The 23,928-nt window shown below is 42.9% G+C and overlaps 1 protein-coding gene across 4 annotated transcripts in view; it reads left to right on the forward strand.

Annotated features, from left to right (window-relative positions):
• Positions 1-23,928, forward strand: part of EGFR (epidermal growth factor receptor) — a 199,262-nt gene that overhangs the window by 126,396 nt on the left and 48,938 nt on the right. For all 4 annotated transcript variants that reach the window (XM_058534824.1, XM_058534825.1, XM_058534826.1 and 1 more), the window contains exons 2-8: positions 606-757; positions 1,620-1,803; positions 5,152-5,286; positions 10,428-10,496; positions 11,292-11,410; positions 12,749-12,890; positions 14,461-14,577. In XM_058534824.1, coding sequence (XP_058390807.1) covers positions 606-757; positions 1,620-1,803; positions 5,152-5,286; positions 10,428-10,496; positions 11,292-11,410; positions 12,749-12,890; positions 14,461-14,577 — 918 coding nt within the window. The remainder of the gene's footprint in view (positions 1-605; positions 758-1,619; positions 1,804-5,151; positions 5,287-10,427; positions 10,497-11,291; positions 11,411-12,748; positions 12,891-14,460; positions 14,578-23,928) is intronic.

A 23,928-nucleotide genomic window follows, 5' to 3' on the forward strand; every position in this document is an offset into this window, starting at 1 on the left:
TGTTATTTTCTATGTGTTATATAATTAGACCTTTGATTTATTCTTTGATGCATTGGTTTAGAAGAATATTTTTAATATCCAGCCAGCTGAGTTTAATTTAAACTCTCTATTGACTTTAGGTTGTACAATGTTGTGGTCAGAAAATATTGCCTAGTGTATGTTATGTTTGTAAATATTCTTTGGACACACAATAATGTGATAGGCCATCTTTTTGCAAAGTAAAAAATTCATTATACAGTTCTTAACTCAACATTATAATTATATTATTTAAATGCCTTGTGATATGTATTTTTTGTGTACTAAAGCTCTTACAGACTATTTTGTCTTAAAGATTTTCATGGAATTTTCATCTATTTCCCTTAAATTTTTAACATTTTTAAATAATTCCATCCATTATAGTGATGAGTTATTCCTTGTTATGAACTGCGCCTTATATGAACTCAAACATTTTTTTGTCACATTTGCCTTGAGTGACCTTTGATCAGCATTAATACTCCAAGTCACTGAAGTGCACAAAGTTAGTTGAAGTTTGTGAATATTGTGTTATTTTAGTTTTGCTACTTTACTTGGCATTTCATGTGATATCTTGTTTTCCTTTTCTCCAGTTTGCCAAGGCACGAGTAACAGGCTTACCCAGCTGGGCACTTTTGAGGACCACTTTCTGAGCCTCCAGAGAATGTTCAATAACTGTGAGGTGGTCCTTGGGAATTTGGAAATTACCTACATGCAAAGGAATTATGACCTTTCCTTCTTAAAGGTTAGTTCTATGAATTTGATTGTCTTACTCAAATATAATAGAAGTAAAGATAAGTAGACAAAGGCCTTGGCAGAATTTAACTGGAAGTGTATTTGCTTTTGCTCTGACAGTTACAAGTCCCAGGGAATGCAGAGGTGAGTTTTACGGGAAGCTCCTTTACCAGCTGGTGTCAAGTTATAGCTATAAAAGAATATCCAAAACAGACAGGTATTCTGGCATCTCGCTATCATCCAAGACGCTGATGTTCATCTTTTAACCATTGCTTCAGCTGTGCTATCCTGGCTCTTAAAAAAGAAGGTTCTGCTTTGTAGCATTTGCCTATTTCCTTGGCTTATTTCCTTGTAAATATTCTCACCATGGTTGATTTCCAGCTACCAACAGTTTTAACAGCCAGTTCACAAAATTCCCGAATATTTCACAGTAGGCTCTAGTGAGCCAATAGGAGCAGCTCTGAAGGCTTCCAGGGTTTGGTGGTAGTGGAACTTTGGAGTTGATTGGCCTTCTCCTGGGTTTCTTTATTTTTTTTTTTTAAATATGAAAGCATGCAAGATACAAAATAAATTAATACAACATTTCCATTTTCATCTGAGTGTGTTGAACACCAGGTAAAGTGAGGGTCACAGCACTCCTAAGTAACACACGTTGCCCTCCACTGTTGCAGCAGGTGCGAGAGGCGAAGGTAAAGAATCCTCGGAAATCCTGTCACCCCACATGCAGCTGTAGTCATCTATGTGCTTTAGATTTGTCAGCCACTCACGTGCATCATTCATTTAGGTGTCCTGGGTTCTCTGGACCCATTTTAGACCTTGAATTCTTGAGTTCCTCAAAAGAAGAATAACATGTTCACGTTTTATCTCCTTAGACCATCCAGGAGGTTGCTGGCTATGTACTCATTGCCCTCAACACAGTGGAGACGATTCCTTTGGAAAACCTGCAGATCATCCGAGGAAATGTGCTCTATGAAAACACTCATGCCTTATCAGTCTTATCCAACTATGGTGCAAATAAAGCCGGACTGAGGGAGCTTCCCATGAGGAACTTACAGGGTGAGAGGCCAGGGCACGAGGAGGCTCTCAATGCAGAGGGCAGCCCGGGTGGTGCTCAGCAAACCTGTCACTTTTCTTAATTCCGCTCAGAAAAGACTTTGATTCATCAAATACAAATGTAGTGAGTGGCAGCTGTGTGCAGGATACAGCAGGTGGAAGTTACTAAGAAGATGGTGGGCAATGGGATGGAAAGGGAAGATTTAAGCCAGGTACCATTTCTCCCATGTTCATGGAAAAAAATCCAGAGAGTTAGTAAGATGATAAAGGTTCTAGGGAAAAGAGAGTATGACCAGATAACCTGGGCGGGAATGCAGACTTTTTGTGCCTAGGGAGTGAATAAACTGTCAATCTTACTACCTACCTCAGGTATAAGGAACATACATTAAAAATCAACCCCTAGGGGCCGGCCCAGCGGCTTAGTGGTTAAGTGCGTGTGCTCTACTTCAGTGGCCTGGGGTTCGCAGGTTCGGATCCCGGGTGTGCACTGACGCACCGCTCATCAAGCCGTGTTGTGGCAGCGTCCCATATAAAGTAGAGGAAGGTGGGCACAGATGTTAGCCCAGGGCCAGTCTTCCTCAGCCAAAAAAGAGGAGGATGGGCAATGGATGTTAGCTCAGGGCTAATGTTCCTTACAATAAAAAAGAAAAAAATCAACCCCTATTTGAAACAGTTTCCAGAGTAAAACTGTTATACCGAAGCCCTGTTAAAGTTAAGGGTAGAGAATGAAGGTATTACAGAAGTCTGAATTCTTGTGAGTAGGACACTGTGAGGGTCCCGTGAGGGGAAACTGTGGAAGATGGTAGAAGAGACAGGAAGCTGATGTAAACTGACTGAAGAGAACGATGCCTGTGCCTCCCTCTGTGGCAGGTGCAGAGCCAGGCATGTTCAATTGGTTACTTCATTGGATGCTCACAACTGTCCTCAAAGCAGCTGTTACAATCTGCCGTTTTACAAATAAAGAAATGGGGGCAAAAGAACCCTCCTAAGGTCCCAAACTAGTGAAAAAATGGCCAGGGATGGCCTCCAAATCCCTGCCCCCGAGCCCTCGCCCTTCCCATGTGCTGTGCAGTTCTCCTGGGAAGGAGCTGACCAGGAAAGGAGACGAAAGCAGAGGATGCCTACCAGAAAGAGTCATCCTGGCAATGGTGGGAGCCCAACAGGTAGCAATGCTGGGGCTGGGCAATGTGCCCAAACCCAGCATGGAACTCGCCAGGCATGGCCCTCTGGTTCAGCTCCTGGGTTTTGCCATTCTATAAAACTGCCTTAAGAATTTCCATTCACCACTTTAACTGCACAGAGCACCCATGCGCAGCTTTCTGTGTTGATGCTAACACTAGTTTGTGCTATTCACACTTTTTGTGAAATGCACTGTTCTGTGCATTGGCACACCTCAGTGTGCCTGTCTTGCCTCTCACGATCTCATGGTGACAGGCAGGTGTGGTTAAGAGCGTGGACCCCAGAGCCAGACTGTCTGGGTTCCAGTCTGGCTGCAGCCGTCACCAGCCAGATGCCCCCAGAGCATGTTCTCTCTGTGTCTTAGTTTCCTCATCTTCAAAATGTGGATGACAATGGTAACATACTTCCTAGAGTTGTTGAGAAAATTAAGTGAATGACTATAGGTAAAGCACTTAGGAGCTGTTTCTATTGATGATGTTATTTCTCTTGCTGGTATTAGTGTTGTATAAATCCAGATTAAATAATTATTTAATGTGAATTATTTAATATTAATTAAATACTGTTGTTAATAATTAACCCAGTGCCTACCATAAAGTGGGCAGTCATTCAATGTTGAAAGTAAAAATAAAAGAATGACTGCCTCCGGATTACTGCCTCTTTCTCTTCTAAGCTATCAGGCTTAGAAGGGCCCCTGAATCCGTCAGCACCTTGCTGCCTCCCTTGACCTCTCACAGTTGCTGATCGCAGGTGTTCTGTAAGGCCCCACCTTGACCTCGCATCTTATACGCTCTTTCTTGGCGCCCTGGTCTGTTGTCCTAATGGTCACGACAGCCTTGACATCCCTATTCTGCATTTCCAATTCTGACTTCTCATCGGTTTCGTCCACCTGACTCTGGCCCCCTCTGTAGTGAATGTTTTCACTTGACTGTCCTGCTGTCATCTCTGACTTTACATCCAAAGCTCCACAATTTGGCCCTTTCTGACCTCCCAGCCTGTCTTCTGTGATGTTCTCCACCATCCACTGAAGAAACTGCCCACCTGTCCTGCCCTCTGTGTCTTTGCTCCGTCTTCTGTCTGCCTGGAGCCTTCAGCACCCTCCCTCCGTGTCCCTATGCAGGATGCTCCCGTCAGCGTGCTGGGACATGTCGTTCTTTCCAACAGCCTAAGATATCCTCCCTGGGAGCACCCTCCCTTCTCTACGCTGGCACTTTGTGTGCATGGTGTATCCATTCCCTGCCTGTGGCATGTGCGGCATTATTTGTGTATCTATATTTAAACTACAGAGTCATGGGACCTTTGTGAGGATTAACTAAAATAATGCGTATGTATCAACTCACATGGTACCCGGCCCTGCCATGTGTCATGGTCTCTTGTGTGCATGAAGTTGTTCGCTGTGTGACCTGTCTGTCTCCCCACGCGTGTCAGTTCTTAGCGAGAAGCCCGTTGATCCAATTCATCTTTGCAGACCCTAACGCACTTGCTACCATGTTTTGTGCATATAAGTCATTCAGTAAATGTTTACATTTAATGTCATTGATGCGATACTCTCCCTTTGCTCGGGCTTGAGTTTTTTTAATCACTCCTAATTTTTCATGTCCTATCAGTTCTTCCTTTGAAACAGTTGTACAGTCTTTTACATCCTTTGCATTCCTGGTGTCCACCCTGTCTCTTCATCGTACATACAAATTCTTCTTGCTCTACATCACTCGTCACACCCCTTTCTCCAATGAAATGCTCCAAAAGCACCGCACAGCATCCCCACCTTCTCCTGACATTACCAGCCTCCAATGCTGGTTATTGCCGCTTGCCCCTTCATGTTGTCGTACTGTCGTTCCTGTCTGGCCCGGATCAGCCTCCTCAGGAACCCCCAATTCCCCGTACACTCATCGTTTATGCTATGTCCACTGACTAAAAGCATTATCCCCTTCCTCCCCGTGTTTCTAATTTCTGATCACTCGTTGTTCAAAGGCCCAATTCAGGGGAAACGCTACCTCCTCCGTGGCACTGTCATCCACTCATTTCTCATCTGCCCTTGCTGAAGGTCTTTGAGGAGTCTTATCTGCACACTGGCATCGTTTTAGCAGAACACAAAATGTAAAGAAACGCATGCATACTTCATGAGAGTTTAGAAGAGATGGCAGGTTTGATTACTGAGGTTCCTTTCTCTCACAGAAATCCTGCAGGGCGCTGTGCGATTCAGCAACAACCCTGTCCTCTGCAACGTGGACACCATCCAGTGGCGGGACATTGTCAGCAGCGATTTTCTAACCAATATGTCAGTGGACTTTCAGAACCAACTGGGCGGTTGTAAGTGTTCCACAGAAGTCCCCTCTGCCCCGAGCTCCTATGGTTGGGCAATGCTGTAGAGTGTTGGGGTGGAGGTGAGAGAAGACAGAGTTGATGGTAAGTCATATTAAAACAAAAATAAGTACAGTCACATGTCGCTTAATGACAGGGATACGTTCTGAGAAATGCGTCATTAGGTGATTTTGTCGCTGTGCAAATATCATGGAGTGTACTTACACACACCTGGATGGTACAGCCTCCTACACCTACACAGAGTCCAGCTACACAGAGCACCTGGGCTCTGTGGTGCTGATCTTCTGGGACCACCGTGTGTATGTGGTCTGTCGTCAACTGAACATCATTATGTGGTGCATGACTATAGTAAACAAATTATCTGCCCTCTAGAAAAGCACATATTTAGGACAGAGAGGATAAGTCTATTTTTCATGGTGACAGCACCCTTGCTGGCAAGACAGATCACCCCCCAGGACAGCTGAGCCCTCCTGTGGCCATTGAAAAGAGGCCGTCAGTCCTGGCACGGGGGCTCCTCCCATCCTGCCATGAGGAGATTGGCCCAACTTTTGTGTGCTTCTCACTTGCTGCTGAGTCTCAACGTGGCGCCAGGCCCTCTCGTAGCATTGGGCCTGAACTCTGCCCTCCCGCTGATGGGCCTGGGCAATCCCACACTGCCCCGCAGCAAAACTGGATGAGTGCTTGGGGAGGGAGTTTGTCCGTATTCCCTATGCCCATGACCTAGTCCCTGCCCATTCAACAGTAAAGCAGCCTGTGCGAGGCAGAGGCTGGCGGGGGGCCATCTGGAGGTCAGGGCTGCACCACTTGCCCCGTCAGCAGCGCAGTGTGGGAAACTCTGAAGACACGTGCTTGGGGGCTTACACTTACCAAGCTTCACTTAGCTTGCCCGCTCCTGGTCTCCCTGGTCTTTCAATCCTTTAACATAAGGAGCCGTCACCATGTCCTGCTTCTCTGTTTCCCCACAGCTGTGCAGTGGGTGCGTGGGCTTTTTGGTCTCAATTTGGAGTTAACATGGATTTTCATAATCAACTAGATCCCCTTTGTTTTTTGTTTGTTTTTCATTTGATTTGATTGATTGATTGTGATAAAATACCTTTAACATAACATTTACCATCTTAAGCAATTTTTAAGTGTACAATTCAGTGGAATTAAGTACATTCACATCGTTGTGCAGCCATCACCACCACCATCCATCTCCAGAACTCTTTTCACCTTGCAGAACTGAAACTCTGCACCCGTTAAACACTAACGCCCCATTTCCCCTCCCCCAGCCCCCGGCATCCACCATTCTACTTTCTGTCTCTATGAATTTGACTTCTCTAGCTGCCCCATATGAGTAGAATCACACAGTATTTGTCCTTTTGTGACTGGCTTCTTTCACTTACCACAGTGTCTTCAAGAATCATCCATGTTGTAGCGTGTGTCAGAATTTCCTTCCTTTATATGGCTGAATAATATTCCATGTGTCTATATACACATTTTTTTAATCCATTCATCCATCAATGAGCGCTTGGGTTGCTTTCACCTTTCGACAATTGCAAATAATGCTGCTGTGAACATGGGTGTTGAGCTCCTTTGTTTTATAAATATATTATTCCAAGAGATACCCAGGATGGCAGCTGCTGTGTTTGCAAGAAACTGAAAGCTTTATTTTACAATGCAAAAGTTTATATTGTCCATGAGATCACAGTTCGCCTTTCCTCAGCCATCTAATGGACAATGGGGAGGTTAAATTTTGCGCATTTATAACAAAAGAAGTGACATGTAAAGGTTGTGAGGCTTGTATGGGTTTGCCATGGACTAGATCAGGCAGCCCAAATTGGCACACCAGCCCTTATCACACTGCAACCGTGGGAAAGATCTGGCAGGAAAGTATTGAGAAAGAAGAGTGATGGACAGGTTTATGCAAGAACAAGATTCAAATATTACAAAGCTATGAACTATAAACCAATATGATATTGTTAAGAATAGACATATAAGAATAAGCCATAGACATGTAAGAATAACATAATAAGAATAAGCCTAACTAAATCAAATGTCCATAAAGAAATGACATTTCAAGCAAATAAGGGAAGAATTCATTATTCAATAAATTCTTCTGGAATGATTTTACTACTAGGGGGAAAATATCAAAGTGGCAGAACTATAAAGGATTTTTTTTAGAAGGAACTAGGGATATTAGGTTAGTCACATTGGAAATTACCAAATCACCATTCACCTGCCACCTGCATTTTCCACATTTGTTACCTGACCAGTGACAAGTTCAGGAGCCTGACACTCTCCTTGTGGAAGGAGAAACCCCGCCCTCACCTAGTGCTTTTCAGGCCACATATGACTTCTGAGAACTTATCTCATTTAATCTTTACCCAAAAATCTCACAAGGTGATTTAAGTGCTTGATGAACAGGCATTTGAGATTTAGAAAGGTTACCCAATGTGCCCCAAGAAATGTGCCCCAACATTACATTGTTCTTTTTTTTGTGTGTGGGGAAGATCAGCCCCAAGCTAACATCCATGCCAATCCTCCTCTTTTTGCTGAGGAAGACTGGCCCTGGGCTAACATCCGTGCCAGTCTTCCTCCACTTTATGTGGGACATCACCACAGCATGGCCTGACAAGCGGTGTGTCGGTGCGCGCCCGGGATCTGAACCCGGGCCGCCAGCAGCGGAGCGCTCACACTTAACCGCTAAGGCATGGGGCTGGCCCCTTGGCTTTTTTTTTTTTTTTTTTTGGTAGGGAAGACCAGCCCTGAGCTAACATCCGATGCCAATCCTCCTCTTTTTGCTGAGGAAGATTGGCCCTGGGCTAACATCCGTGCCCATCTTCCTCCACTTTATATGGGACGCCACCACAGCAGGGCTTGACAAGCGGTGCATAGATCCATGCCCAGGATCTGAACCCACGAACCCCAGGCCACTGAAGCAGAGCACGAGAACTTAACCACTTCACCGGGCCAGCCCCTTTGGGTTCATTTTGATTCTTAGGTACCTGGATCAGCAAGGGTGTGGAGAAACAGAAATTCTCATATTGTGCTTGTGGGCATACATACATAGGCAGGGAGAGAATTTTGGCAATATGTGTTAAAGCTTTAAAGTGTGCACACCTCTGACCCATGAATTGCGTGTCTAGGAATAATAAGAAAATAAATAATAAGGGGAGGGGCTGGTCTGGTGCCATAGTGGTTAAGTGTGCGCACTTGACTTTGGCAGCCTGGGCTTCTCAGGTTCGGATCCCAGCCGCGGACCTGTATACTGCTCCTCAAGCCATGCTGTGGCGGCGTCCCACGTGCAAAATGGAGGAAGATGGGCGTGGATGTTTAGCTCAGGGCTAATCTTCCTCAGCAAAAAGAGGAACATTGGCAATGGATGTTAGCTCAGGGCCAATCTTCCTCACCAAAGAAAATAATAATAATGAGGAGAGTGAAAATCATAAGGAATGTAAAAAAGCGTTTTTGTAGAAAAATATTCCTTGCAGTCTTGTTTATAATAAATTTTATAAACAACTTATACATCTAAAAATAAGAGATTGGTTAAATAAGTTATGATACAGCCTTGCCATTAAAAATCATGTTAGGTAGAAGGATATTTAAAGACAGGGGAAAATTGTCATAACCTTTTATTAGTTTTTTTTTTAAGTTATAATGCAATGTATAGTGTGACATCAATTCTTATATACACATACACTTCCATGTCTGTATTAATTACCTCTGGATGCTTTCTTCTTTTTGCTTTTTTCTATTATCCCTATCTTATATAATGTGTCTGCATTTCTTTTCTGTTACAGTTAAGAATAGAATTATAAGCAGACCTTGAGTTCCTTGGTTTCAAATGTTTTCCTCTATTACAGAAAGATGCCATTAAACATTTTTATTTTAAATAGTTTTCTTTTATAAACGTATTACATGCTTATAATAGAAATTTGAAAAATAGGGGAAGTGTAAGGTAAAAAGCGAAAATAACATATCCCCATACAGACGCAAGCACTTTAACATTTATCTGCATTGCTGCTGCTCTCCCTGTCTCCTTCTCTCTCTGTGTCTCTCCGTCTTCACAGCGTACAGCCACACCGTTCATCTAGGGTTCAGCCTCATGGTCTTGCATGATTCTAAGGAGCACCAGCCTTGCATTAATGCCTTCCCGCCCCGGGATGATCGTAAAGATTGTCAGTCATATTAAAAGGGTGTCCTGGTTCAGCAATCACGTGACAAATCGTCAGCTCTTCTGTTTGAAATCTACATTCTCTCAGATACTAAATTCTTCCTGCCTGTGGGAGACGTTGGGACACATATTAACTCCTTTAGGTTATTGTGTCTGCGCCATGCAGAAAACTGCATGACAACTTTAGTGTCAACTTGTTCTCTATGTATAGATAGAACACTTTGGTCTTCAGACTTTTCAATGCTGATAAAAACAAAACACAACTAATGAGATTAAAAACCACTGCAGCTGTAATTTGTACTTGCTCATTTATAAAAACTGCAAAAATTGATTGATCAATTGCAAATATTTTCAGACAGTAGCTTGCAAATTAATAGCTAAGGTTCTAGATAATCAACAAAGTGACACACACTATGAACATTTCACTCTTTGTGCAGCATCCTGTGCCTCTCTCTGACTTGGAGTCCAGGGGTTTTTATTTACAGGACCCCAGCTCCCCCTGGGTGACTGACCACCCAGTCACTCAAGACTGGACATAGCAAGAATGTAGTGGGTGCACCAGATTAGATACTTTTAACATTACTGTGGGAGATGGCTGGTGTGCCAACACTCTTAACCTTATTGTGGGAGATGCTAGGCTTCCAAGCCTAAGCAAATTTGAAATCTGGACCCTTGAGTTCATTTAAATCCTGGTTTTTGCGGCCTGTGAGAAGTCAATAATCACTCTCTGCCTCAGTTTCCACAGCTGAAATGTAAACAGAAGCAGTACATGGTTCATCTTTTTATTCCTACAAGAGTGTTTTAAGTCATCTTACAAAGCAACCAGACAAACAAACAAACAGAATAAGAAATTTGAAAGCTATTCCTCGTTTCTAGAATGTCACTTTGCTCAGGGACTTAAGAAGAGTGTCAGTTTCTTGTCACTCGTTGCCTTTCCCTGAGATATGAATTAACTATTACTTTTATATTTTAGGCCAAAAGTGTGATCCAGGCTGTCCCAATGGAAGCTGTTGGGGTGTGGGAAAAGAGAACTGCCAGAAATGTAAGTCACTGAGCAGACTTTCAGATAAATATGTGGCCACCTCCTCCCCCTCATACTCAGCTGACTGTCTTTGTTTTCCCTTTGAAGACTCCAAAAAGCATCCTTGGTGATAAGGCCAGATGTTAGCAGTAATGTGAATGACGGTCTTGCAAATCTCCCTGCATGCGGTTAATCCCGTGTGGGCTATTCTTGGCGCTTCAGCCTGTCGTAAATAAGTGAAAGTCAGCCACCCGTCTACCAGGCATTCTCTCTGAACAATATGTTTGGCAGATTTTTCTGAGAATGGAAGACTTTGTTACCTGAGTCTACACTTCTTGCTTTCCCTCCGTTTCCCCCTCTCTTTTGGTACCCACCTACGTAGAAGCACAAGCACCTTTTTTCAAGAGGCTTTTCCTGCGAGAATTGTTGTTTAGGAGCGTGGATGGCCAAGGAATCTGGGGACATGTCAGCTTAACACTTGACCATCTGTCCTAAGTTTACTTGTGACATGACTGTTATGTCCTTTTAAATGCTACTTCCTGTCAGGCCTTTTTGTTATTTGTGCATGCTGTCCGTATTACCCCAAAACTCAGCTCTAAATAGGAAAAAAAAGGAGTACAATAAAGAAACGTCATGACTCGGTGTCATTTGGCAGAATGCGAATGTTTGAGGACGTTAACAAGCCACTGAATTGTGGAGTCCATCCTTTCCTTCACTTGTTCATCCACTGTTTGCAAGTACTCTGCAAGGTCCGTGGGAAATGACCCTTCCGTCCTCTCTGCTCTTCAGCTCATGGGTGACCTTTGCTCTTTTCAGTGACCAAGACCATCTGTGCCCAGCAGTGTTCAGGGCGCTGCCGCGGCAGGTCCCCCAGCGACTGCTGCCACAACCAGTGTGCTGCCGGCTGCACAGGGCCCCGGGAGAGTGACTGCCTGGTAAGAGCGCCCCAGCCCAACATGGGGCGCTTCTCTGGCCCAGGATTTAGGGGCCTCTCTGTGGGAGAAGTCTGCCGATTAACGCTGGTAGTAGTGACATGGATGTTGTCCTTTGCCAAGTAACAAACCATCTTTTATTGTCCTGCCTTCACCACCTACTTTGTGACCTTGGGCAAATTATATGACATCACCATGCCTCAGTTTCCTCGTCTGACAATGGTGGATAGTAAGGTACCTAACTGTCAAGTAGTCTAAATGACACAATGCATGTGGCATCCATAACCAGGATCTGGGCATAGAATGAGCATAAATATGAAATATGTGTTATTTGTCATTAATGTTTATTGTGGCCAGCAGCAGTATTGTCACACTCCTTATCATTTAACTTAATTTTCGTTACAAACCTAGGGAGTTGATACTGATATAGAGATATATATCTACAATATATACAGAGATGTTAAGAGACCCATCCAGAGCCACACAGATCTTGAGTGTCATGGCTGGGACTACATTTGGATCTTCTGACCCAGTCCCTCTGCTCTTTCCATCATGGCTCAGCTGCCTCCTGCCCACCCCCAAGGGGTCTTGAAGCACTCACTTTTGTCCCTGTTCCTGCAGAAAGCTCTAACAAAAGCCTTGTTGCCCCAGTAGGCTGTGGGTACACCACACATAGGTGGCCTCTTGGTTGTGAGCACCTTGGAAGTCCTGGAGACACCAGGACTGGCAGAGCTGAGTCCTGGAGTCAGCGCCGAGTGTGACAAGACCTTCGTGGGCTCCAGACAAGGAGGCCCACCTAAGGTGGAATCCAAAACACTGTGTCAGGGAAAGGACGATTTTTAAATTCCAGAGGCTGGACCCGGCCCCAAAGATTTTGCCTCGTTTGGTCTGGGCTGATTCTAATGTGTAGCTGGAGAGGCCACCACTGTGTTTGGTCTGGTCCTCTGTGCATGGCACCCTTCCTAGTCAAGGTTTTCTGTGGTTTGGCAATAAATTCTAAAACGTATCTCAAGTGTTCTTTATGAGGGAAACCTAATGTAAATTGAGTTTAAAAATAATTTCACTCCATAGTTACCACTCTGGTGTGTGAACTCCTTCATCATTTTGTAAATTAATAAAGAAATGTATTTTTCTTTCATCATAGTCCAGAAATTATCACAGCTGGGACAGTATATTTAAGAGAAAGGTCTTTCTGACTCTGCTGAAAGTACTTTGCTAGATTTTTCTGCCCTAATCGCACGCCTGCACAGTAAGGACTGTAACATGAGCTTTCTGCACCCAGTCACACATTGCTGAGCGTCCTGGCCCAGCCTGACCAGTATGCCACCTCTCCTGTGACAGGTGTGCCGCAAGTTCCGGGACGAAGCCACATGCAAGGACACCTGCCCGCCACTCATGCTCTACAACCCCACCACGTACCAGATGGACGTCAACCCCGATGGGAAGTACAGCTTTGGCGCCACCTGCGTGAAGAAGTGCCCCCGTGAGTGCATCGCAAAGGGCCCCTTGCCTTGGTTGGCAGCCCTTTCCTGTTTGGGCTCCTACTGGAACCCTGAGTCCCCTGTCTCGGGGAGTCTTTGGGTCTGTGTGTCTGCTTCGTGGCCAGGCAGGTGACCGTGGGCCCGTTTGGGTGTACAGGCGAGACGCCAGCCTGCCGCTGCAGGCGACAGGTGAGGGCTGCCGCTCTGCTCCTTGGTGGGGCTGCTCGTGCTGTGGTGGCCAGGACAAGAGACCTGCCTGTTGTGTGGCCCCCTGGAACTGAGGTCCAGTGTAGCAGTCCAGAATATTCCCTTGTCTGACTGGCACAAGGCCACAGCGATCGGGCCGTTTGACAGGCAGGTATCGATGGTCCTGAATTAGAGAGCCTGTCGGCCTTCTTTGGCCGTTATGATTCTGATGAAAGCCGTGCCTCTCAGGAGTGCCGCACAGGCTCTGTTTGTTGTTGGGTTTGGCTTCAGTTGTTTAGTGTTGCTTATTTATGTTTGCATTCTACAAGTGGCTATAGTGTTTGGGGAAATGGTGACGTGAATTATTTCCTAATCGAGAAAGTGTAGAGTTGTCTGATTAAAGAGCTTTAGAAACCAATCTTGATTTCTAGGAGGGTGATTCACTAAGGAAAAAAAAATTAAGAACAATTATGAAGGGGAGATTTGCCCTACCAGATTTGTGGATATGAAAATTTTTAAATTCTGTGCAGAAAAAATAAAACACAAATGGAATAATAAGCCATTGTAAGGTAAATGAAAAACTAAGATAAAGAAAAACTTGCCACAACTATGACACAGATATAATCTGTGAAAGAAGTAGAGTTTAAAAATACACAAGAGAACACTCACAGCCTAAGAGAACACAAGCAGACAACTCACAGAAGAAAAATGACAAATGTCCAGTAAATATGTCTGAGGAGCTACTTGGGGAAGCCAAAACAGGAACACATAGAGCTCCTAAAAAATATTAGTATTCATGTTAATATTGGCACAAATAAATTACTTCAAGGGGGAGGGGAGGCTGAGAAAACAACCCATGCACCTGGCTTCATGCAGAACCAGTTGGTCCTACCACCCCCAGCAAAGGGAAGATCGCCAGGCCAAGAGGATCATGGAAGGGGAAGACGCCACCCACAAGAATTAAACGCAACCTCAAATGTAGCAGCTTCAGTGGAAGAGTGGTCTTTGTTTAGGTTCACGTATTTTTAATAAATATTCAAGCTTTAACCATAAGTCCCGAAGGTAGAACCTACACAAATAAATGAACTGCAGAGGTGTTTAAACTTGTGAACCTGCACACTGTTTTCTCTGTAACACATCTGTTTTCTTGCCTGTGATGAGATATCTTTATTTCTCCATATCATGGTGTGGAAAGCTATTAAAACTCTTGAACTCTATTCCTTTTCTGTTTGCAGCCTTTCATTCTTTGTCTTTAAAATAAATAAAACCAGAGGAGTATGTACCCTTTTCATCAGCCCCGTTATAGGAGGACACGAGACAATTGTGTGAGACCCAGAAGCACCTGGAGCCTCCTTCGCCACCTTCCTTTCATTGTTTCTTCCCCAGGTAACTATGTGGTTACAGACCATGGCTCCTGTGTCCGCGCCTGCAGTTCTGACAGCTACGAGGTGGAGGAAGACGGAGTGCGCAAATGTAAAAAGTGTGAAGGGCCTTGTCGCAAAGGTAGGGAGCCTGCTCCGTGTGGAGTCAAGGCTCTTTCTCTGGTCCTGAAGCTCCCCTGCCAGGCCCCCTCAGCATCACACTTAGAAGAGATTTGAGTAAATTTCTTTCTTTAGCCTCAGAAATTTGTTCCTTCCTTTATATCGTGTCCTGTTCTTGGAATATCCTCAATGCCAATTTATTCCTACTTGGCCTTTATGTTATCTTTTATTTTGAAATTTTTCAAACACCCAGAAATGTTGCAAGAATAGTGCAAAGAACACCCATATGCCTTTCACACAAATTCACCAATTTTTAATATTTTGCCACACTGCTTTCACTCTCTCCATGTTTGTGTTTCTCTGTGTGTGTGTACATGTATGTGTGCATCCGTGTGTGCATTTTTTCTGAACTTTGTGGTGATTACAGACACTATAACACTTCACCCCTCCATGTGTCAGCATACTTTTCCTACAAAGGGAGGCATTCTCCTAAGTAATGAAAGACAGTTTCACACTCATCCCGAGTTTAATTTCGCTCACTACTATCTTCTAGTATTCGATTTAATTTAAACTTCCCCTATTATCCCAAGTCATTTTTAGGCGTTTTTCCATCCAGAAGCCAGTCAAGGATCATGGGGTTCATTTAGATGTGCTGTCTCCATACTCTTCATTACTCATGAACTTTTCTCAGCTCCCCTCCCCCACATTCTTTCTTTTCTCTCCCGTGACCTGATGTTGTGAAGAGTCCAGGCCAGGTGTTTTGCAGAATGTCCCTCAATGTAGCTTTGCAGGTTGTTGTTCCTCAGAGTTGGATTCTGGCTGAGCATTTTGGGCAGGAGCACTGCAGAGGCCATTGATCTCCTCTCACTGGACCACGGCAGGTGGTACACGATGCCATTTTATCCCATTACTCATGATGACAAATCTGATAATATGATTCAGGTAGTGTTCCTTGGATTTCCTGGTGGTTATAGAAGAGTTATTTCCTGTTTCAATTATTTCTTCTACATTTATTAGTTGACATTCTTTTTAAAAAAGATTTTTTTTAGTATCCATGTGAAATTATAGAATCCTTTTTTATTCAATTTATTGTAATCCATTCCTGTCATTATTCATTCTAGTGTCTCACACGTGGCTGGTAGGAGCCTCTCCAGCTGGCTCCTGTGTCCCTTTGGCACGTCCCGTGTCCAGATCATGTCTTCACTCAAAACATACTCTCTACACTCTTTGTACCTTGCTGCTTAAACTTAACATATCCTGGAGGTCACTCCAGATGAGGCTGTGTGAATCTTCCTCATTCTGCTTTGTAAGTGACTCCACTGTGTGACTGAACCATAATTCATTCAGCCCATCTCCCTTCATACAGTCATTTATATTGCGTCCACTGTGTTGCTGTTATAAATAACACCTCAATGAATAGCTGCTTACCTGGAATATCCACTTCAGATGCCACCTTCCCTATGAAGCCATCTGTGATTTCAGTTAAAACTGATTGCTTCTATAGACACTTCATGTGTATTCTTTCATGGAGCAGGCTCAGCCTTCATGTTCCAAGTCATCGAATCCTCTCAACCCCTCTAGGAGGTCTGTGTTTTTATGATCCCCATTCTGCAGATGAGGACACTAAGTCATAGAGAATCTAAATGACTTGTCCAAGGTCCAGCAGCTGGGAATGACAGAGTTGAGATTTGAAGCTCTTGTAGTCTCAGTCCCAGGCCAAACCTGGCCGTGTCTGTCTTCCTGGTCTTGTAACTCCTGTGGGGCAGGTGGGTTGGTGCCCTCAGAGATGAGTACCCTTTGGCTTCAGGAAACTTCCTGGCAGAGGAGACATGGAAGGAAGGAAATAAAAACTTGGGGAGCATCAAGGTGGAGTGAGCATTCCCCGTAGACTCTCCCCCATAAGAAACAACAAAAAGGACATTCAAATACCAACAGAGGACACTCACACAACACAAAAGACGTCTGAGAGACACATGCAGCCTTACATCTGAAGGTGGAGGTGCTGGAACCCCCAGAGAAAGTGGAAGGAGGTAAGGGGAACTCCTCTCCTTCCCCAATGACAGCAACCCTGGGACCAGGTCGGCATGGCTCTCAAAGAGAGAAGGGGCGAGAGGCAACCCTCTGTGGGAAAACCATCACTCTCCAAGCTCTCTCACAGCCTGTGGGAAATTCCCATACGGAGGGGACTGAACTGTTGTGGTGGTGCTTTCATCACGCTAGTACCCCAGGAGAGCAGATAGCAAGGGAAGCATGAGAAGCCCCTGGGATTGGGCAGGAGAAAGAAAGAGCCCCTCCCCCTGCCTGCAGCACCAGCATAGCCAGTCGGCCAGAGTGCCCGCAGATCGCAGCAGGCCCAGAATACGCAGCTCTTGACCCCCACCTAGTGGCGGCAGGTGGAAGCTGCGGTCAGAGGTTTCAGAATGAGGAAAAATAAGCCCACGCCCTCAAGCAGTATGCAAAAATATATTAAATGTCCAGGCCAGAAGGAAAATGACAAGCACCCACAAATCAATCCTGAAGGCACAGAAATTTATAACCTAAACCACAGAGAATTCAAAATAGCTATCATAAAAAAGCTCAATGAATTACAAGAAAACATAAATAGACAATTCAATGAAATCAGGAACTTCTTCACAAAAGAGATCGAAACTAAAGAAAAACCAATCAGAAATGTTGGAGATGAAAAACACAATGGAGGAGATAAAGAAAGATCTGGAATCTTTAAAGAACAGAGCTGAAAATGTGGAGGAAAGAAAGCATTATTGAGGATGGGAATGCAGAAATGCTCCAGATGGTGGAGGAGAGAGAACTAAGACTGAAAAATGAAGAAATTCTCCGAGAAATATCCAACTCAATTAGGAAATGCAACATAAGGATTATAGGTATTCCAGAGGGAGAAGAAAGGGAAAAAGGAGCAGAGAGCTTATTCAAAGAAATTATAGCTGAGAACTTCCCAAACCTGGGGAAGGAGCCGGAAATACAAGTGAATGAAGTCAATAGATCTCCTAAATATAACAACATAAAAAGACCCTCTCTAAGGCCTATAGTAGTAAAGCTGGCAAAAGTCAATGACAAAGAAAAGATATTAAAGGACAGCAAGACAAAAAAGAAAAAAAAATGCATACAAAGGAATTCCTATCAGGCTCTCAGCCGATTTCTCAACAGAAATTTTACAGGCCCTATGGGAGAGAGTGGAATGATATATTCAAAATTCTGAAAGACAAAAACTTTCAGCCAAGAATACTCTATCCAGTGAAAATATCCTTCAGATATGATGGAGAAATAATAGCTTTCCCAGATAAACAAAAACTAAGGGAGTTCATTGCCACAAGATTCCCACCACAAGAAATGCTCAAAAAGGCCTTCATGCTTGGAAAAAAAAAAAAAGAGAGAAAGGGGATACAAAGCTTTGAGCAAGGAGAAAAATAGGTAGACAAAATCAGAAAAATTGCAGCTCTCTATCAGAATAGGTTAGCAAACAATTATGACATCAAAGATTAAGGGAAGGAAAACACCAAAAATAAATATAACCTCATCACTTTAAACACAAACTCACAACACAAGATGGAATAAATTGTGACAATAATAGCTTAGAAGGGGAAGAGGAAAGGGATGCAATCGACTTAGTCTAAGGAAAGAAGAGGCCATCAGAAAATGAACTATCTCATCCATGAGATTTTTTATACAAACCTCATGGCAACCTCTAAACAAGTAAACAGAACAGAGACACAATAAAATAAAGAGAAAGCTGAGAAAACCATCATACAGAACTACCAAACTGAATTGGTAGTCAGAAACACACAGGACGAGAAACAAAGCAAATGTAAAAGAACTGGAACATGAGGGATAAAATAGCACCATTAAGCCCTCATATATCAATAATCACTCTAAGTGTAAATAGATTGAATTCTCCAATCAAAAGACACAGAGTGGTGGGATCGATTAAAAAACAAGATCCAACCATATGCTGCCTCCAGGAAACACATCTCGGCTCTAAAGACAAACACAGGCTCAGAGTGAAAGGATAGAAGACAATACTCCAAGCTAATGGCAAACAAAAGAAAGCAGGTGTCACCATACTTATATTAGACAAAGTAGATAGACTTCAAGAAAAAACAGGCAATGAGAGGCAAAGAGGGGCAATATATAATGATAAAAGGGACACTCCACCAAGAAGAAATATCATTTATATAAGCACCAACACAGGAGCACCAAAGTACATAAAGCAACTATTAACAAAGCTAAAAGGAGATATTAACAACAACACAATAATATTAGGGGATCTTAACACCCCACTTAGATCAGTGGATAGATCATCCAGACAGAAAGTCAATAAGGAAATAGTGGAATTAAATGAAAAACTATAGAGAAGATGGATTTAATAGATATACATAGAGCATTCCATCCAAACACAGCAGATTACACATTCTTCTCAAGCATGCATTTGGAACATTCTCAAGGATAGACCAGATGTTGGGAAACAAGGAAAGCCTCTATAAATGTAAGAAGATTGAAATCATAAGAAGCATCTTTTCTGACCATAATGCTATGAAACTAGAAATGAACTACAAGAAAAAAACTGAGAAAGTGACAAAGATGTGGAAGCTAAACAACATGCTACTAAACAACCATGGATCATTGAAGAAATTAAAGGAGAAATCAGAACATCGGGGGAGACAAATGAAAATGAAAATACACCATACCAACTCATATGGGATGCAGCTAAAGCAGACCTGAGAGGGAAACTCATAGCAATACAGGCCCACCCTAACAAACAAGAAAAATCCCAAATAACCAACCTTAAACTACACCTAACAGAATTAGAAAAAGAAGAACAAACAAAGCCCAAAGTTAGCAGAAGGAGAGAAATAATAAAAATTAGAGCAGAAATAAATTAAATTGAAGCAAAAGCAGTAGAAATGATCAATTGAACTGAAGAGCTCGTTCTTTGAGAAGATAAACAAAATTGAAAAATCCTTAGCCAGACTCACTAAGAAAAAAAAGAGAGAAGGCTCAAATAAATAAAATTAGAAATGAAAGATGAGAAATTACAATGGACAGCACAGAAATACAAAGGATTATAAGAGAATATTATGAAAAACTATATGCCAACAAATTAGACAATCTAGAAGAAATGGATAAATTCTTAGACTCATACAACCTCCCATACTGAATCAAGGAGAAATAGAGAATCTGAATAGACCAATCACAAGTAAAGAGATTGAAACAGTAATCCAAGACCTCCCAAAAAATAAAAGTCCAGGACCAGATGGCTTCTCTGGAGAATTTTACCAAACATTCAAAGAAGATTTAATACCTATCTTTCTCAAACTATTCCAAAAAATAGAGGAAGATGGAACACTTCCTAGCACATTCTGTGAGGCCAACATCACCCTGATACCAAAGCCAGACAAGAACAACACAAAGAAGGAAAATTACAGGCCAATATCGCTGATGAACATAGATGCAAAAATCCTCAACAAAATGTTGGCAAACTGAATACAGCAATACATTAAAAAGATCTTACACCATGATCAAGTGGGATTTATACCAAGGATGCAGGGATGGTTCAACATCTGCAAATCAATCAGTGTGATACACCATATTAACAAAACGAGGAATAAAACCACATGATCATCTCAATAGATGCAGAGAAGACATTTGACAAGATACAACATCCATTTATCATAAAAACCCTCAATAAAATGGGTGCAGAAGGAAAGTGCCTCAACATAATAAAGGCCATATATGACAAACCCACAGCCAACATCATACTCAATGGGGAAAAACTGAAAACCATCCGTCTGAGAACAGGAACAAGACAAGAGTGCCCACTCTCGCCACTCCTATTCAACATAGTACCGGAGGTTCTGGCCAGAGCAATTAGGCAAGTAAGAGGAATAAAAGGAATCCAAATAGGCAACAAAGAAGTAAAACTTGTGCTGTTTGCAGATGACATGGTCTTATATATAGAAAACCCTAAAGAATCCATAGGAAAACTATTAGAAATAATCAACTACAGCAGCGTCACAGGGTACAAAATCAACTTATAAAAATCAGTTGCATTTCTATACTCTAATAACGAACAAACAGAAAGAGAACTCAAGAATACAATCCCATTTACAATCGCAACAAAAAGAATAAAATATCAGGGCCGGCCCCGTGGCTTAGCGGTTAGGTGTGTGCGCTACGCTGCTGGCCGCCCGGGTTCGGATCCCGGGTGCGCACCGATGCACCGCTTCTCCGGCCATGCTGAGGCCGTGTCCCACATACAGCAACTAGTAGGATGTGCAGCTATGACATACAACTATCTACTGGGGCTTTGGGGGAAAAAAATAAATAAATAAAATTTAAAAAAGAATAAAATATCTAGGAATAAGTTTAACCGAGGAGGTGAAAGAGCTATACAATGAAAACTATAAGATGTTAGTGAAAGAAATCGATGATGACATAAAGAAATGGAAAGATATCCCATGCACATGGATCAGAAAAATAAACATAGTTAAGATGTCCATACTACCTAAAACAATCTACAGATTCAATGCAATCCCAATCAGAATCCCAATGACATTCTTCACAGAAATAGTACACATAATACTAAAATTCATATGGGGCAAAAAAAGACCCTGAATAGCCAAAGCAATCCTGAGAAAAAAGAACAAAGCTGGAGGCATCACAATCCCTGACTTCAAAATATTCTACAAAGCTATAATAATTAAAACAGCATGATACTGGTACAAAAGCAGACACACAGATCAATGGAACAGAATTGAAAACCCAGAAATAAAACCATACATCTGCGGACAGCTAATCTTCAACAAAGGAGCTAAGAACATACAATGGAGAAAGGAAAGTCTCTTCAATAAATGGTGCTGGGAAAACTGGACAGCCACATGCAAAAGAATGAAAGTAGACCATCTTCTTTCGCCACACACAAAAATTAACTCAAAATGGATCAGAGACTTGAAGGTAAGACCTGAAACTATAAAACTCCTAGAAGAAAATATAGGCAGCACACTCTTTGACACTGGTCATAGAGGGATCTTTTCGAATTCCATGTCTACACGGACAAGGGAAACAAAAGAAAAAACAAACAAGTGAGACTTCATTAGACTAAAGAGCTTCTGCAAGGCAAGTGAAACCAGAATCAAAATGAAAAGACAACCCACCAGCTGGGAGAAAGTATTTGGAAAGCATATATCTGACAAGGGGTTAATCTCCACAATATATAAAGGACTCACACAACTGAACAACAAAAAAACAAACAACCTGATCAGAAAATGGGCAGAGGATATGAACAGAGTTTTTTCCAAGGAAGATATACAGATGGCCAATAGGCACATGAAAAGATGTTCAACATCACTGATCATGAGGGAAATGCAAATCAAAACAACACTAAGATATCACTTTACACCCATTAGAATGTCTATAATCACCAAGACAAAAAATAAATATTGGAAAGGAATTGTGGAGAAAAGGGAACCCTCATTCACTGCTGGTGGGAATGCAAACTGGTGCAACCTCTGTGGAAAACAGTATGGAGATTCCTCAAAAAAATTAAAAATAGAAATACCTTATGATCCAGCTATCTCACCACTGGGTATTTATCCAAAGAACCTGAAATCAACAATCCAAAGAGGCTTATGCACCCCTATGTTCATTGCAGCATTATTCACTATAGCCAAGAAGTGGAAGCAACCCAAGTGTCTATCAACAGATGATTGGATAAAGAAGATGTGGTATATATACACAATGGAATACTACTCAGTCATAAAAAAAGACAAAATCGTCCCATTTGCAACAACATGGATGGACCTGGAAAGTATTATGTTAAGTGAAATAAGCCAGACAGAGAAAAACAAACACCACATGATTTCACTCATACGTGGAAGATAAACTAACACACAGACAGAAAGAACAGTTTGGTGGTTACCAGGGGAAAGGGAGTTGGGGGTGGGCACAAGGGGTGAAGGGACACACTTATATGGTGACTGTCAAATAATAATGTACAACTGGAATCTCACAATGTTGTAAACTACTATGATATCAATAAAAAAATGGATACGAAAAGAAAAAGAAAAAAAAAACTTGTGGGGGGTTCCTGGCACAGAGGAAGTGAAAAAGAAGAGTTAAGGGGCCGGCCCCCATGGCTTAGCGGTTAAGTGCACGCGCTCTGCTACTGGCAGCCCGGGTTCGGATCCCAGGCACGCACTGACACACCGCTTCTCCGGCCGTGCTGAGGCCACGTCCCACATACAGCAACTAGAAGGATGTGCAGCTATGACATACGACTATCTACTGGGACTTTGGGGGAAAAAAAGGAGGAGGATTGGCAATAGATGTTAGCTCAGAGCCGGTCTTCCTCAGCAAAAAGAGGAGGATTAGCATGGATGTTAGCTCAGGGCTGATCTTCCTCACAAAAAAAAAAAAAAAGAAGAGTTAAGTCACCGAAGAGAGAGAAGGTTACTATCAGCATCCTCAAATGGATAGACAAAATCAGAGATTGTTTTTGTTTTTATTTCTTGTTCAACAAACATTTCAATTCTCCTATAAGCCTCATGCTCTATTTTTCTACCCTCCCAGTTCACATCCTTGGAGTAGTGGCCAACTGAGATCCTTGTGTGTTTAGGGCAAAGCCACTGGGTGAGGGAGGAGGTGCTGGGAAAACAAAGGCCTGAAACATGTGGGTGCTGATGGCCCACAGCTTCTCCAAATCTGATGTGTCTAGGGGTGAATGTATAATTTATTTCCAAATTTAGGAATTAAAGTAACCCCACCATCACCATCACACACAAGCAGAGAGAGAATGAATCTTCTATCAAACACGTGGCATTCTCTTCCAGACCCGTAATTAAATGGCAAGTCCCTGTATAGCAAGTGACTGCCCCAGGGCTTGTCTTGCTGACACCATCTCATTCTCTGTAGTCAGCCAGATCCTGGGAATCCCCAACTAGCCTGGCCATTGAATTCCACAACCCACATGGGGTAGATGCAGCACAGGGCAGCGTGGAGATCCAGCGCCTGGGGGGATGGGCTCGGCATCCAGTTGGCAGCTGGAGGTTTCTTTGCGACAAGAGACTCCTAGCAAAGGGAGCACAGAGGGGATGGTGGAGTAGCAGGGTGTGACCGTGTCCCCAGGAAGTCCTGTGGGAGGATAGGATATGACCTCATCCTGAACAGTGAGATTTTCAGTGATTATACTTCAAAGTAAAGGTAAAGTCTGGAAGATAGGTACCAAAAATTGCACTGTGAATTCTAGAGGGAGAGCTGTGACAGATAAATGGGCTTTAGGGTAGTGATGGCATTTGAGATGGAGATTCCAGAGAGGATGTAAATTAATAAATGGGCTCAGAGCGTGGAAAAGGGCATTTTA

The sequence above is a fragment of the Diceros bicornis genome, chromosome 41 (genome assembly GCF_020826845.1).
Source record: "Diceros bicornis minor isolate mBicDic1 chromosome 41, mDicBic1.mat.cur, whole genome shotgun sequence".
In the NCBI taxonomy this organism is placed as follows: domain Eukaryota; kingdom Metazoa; phylum Chordata; class Mammalia; order Perissodactyla; family Rhinocerotidae; genus Diceros; species Diceros bicornis.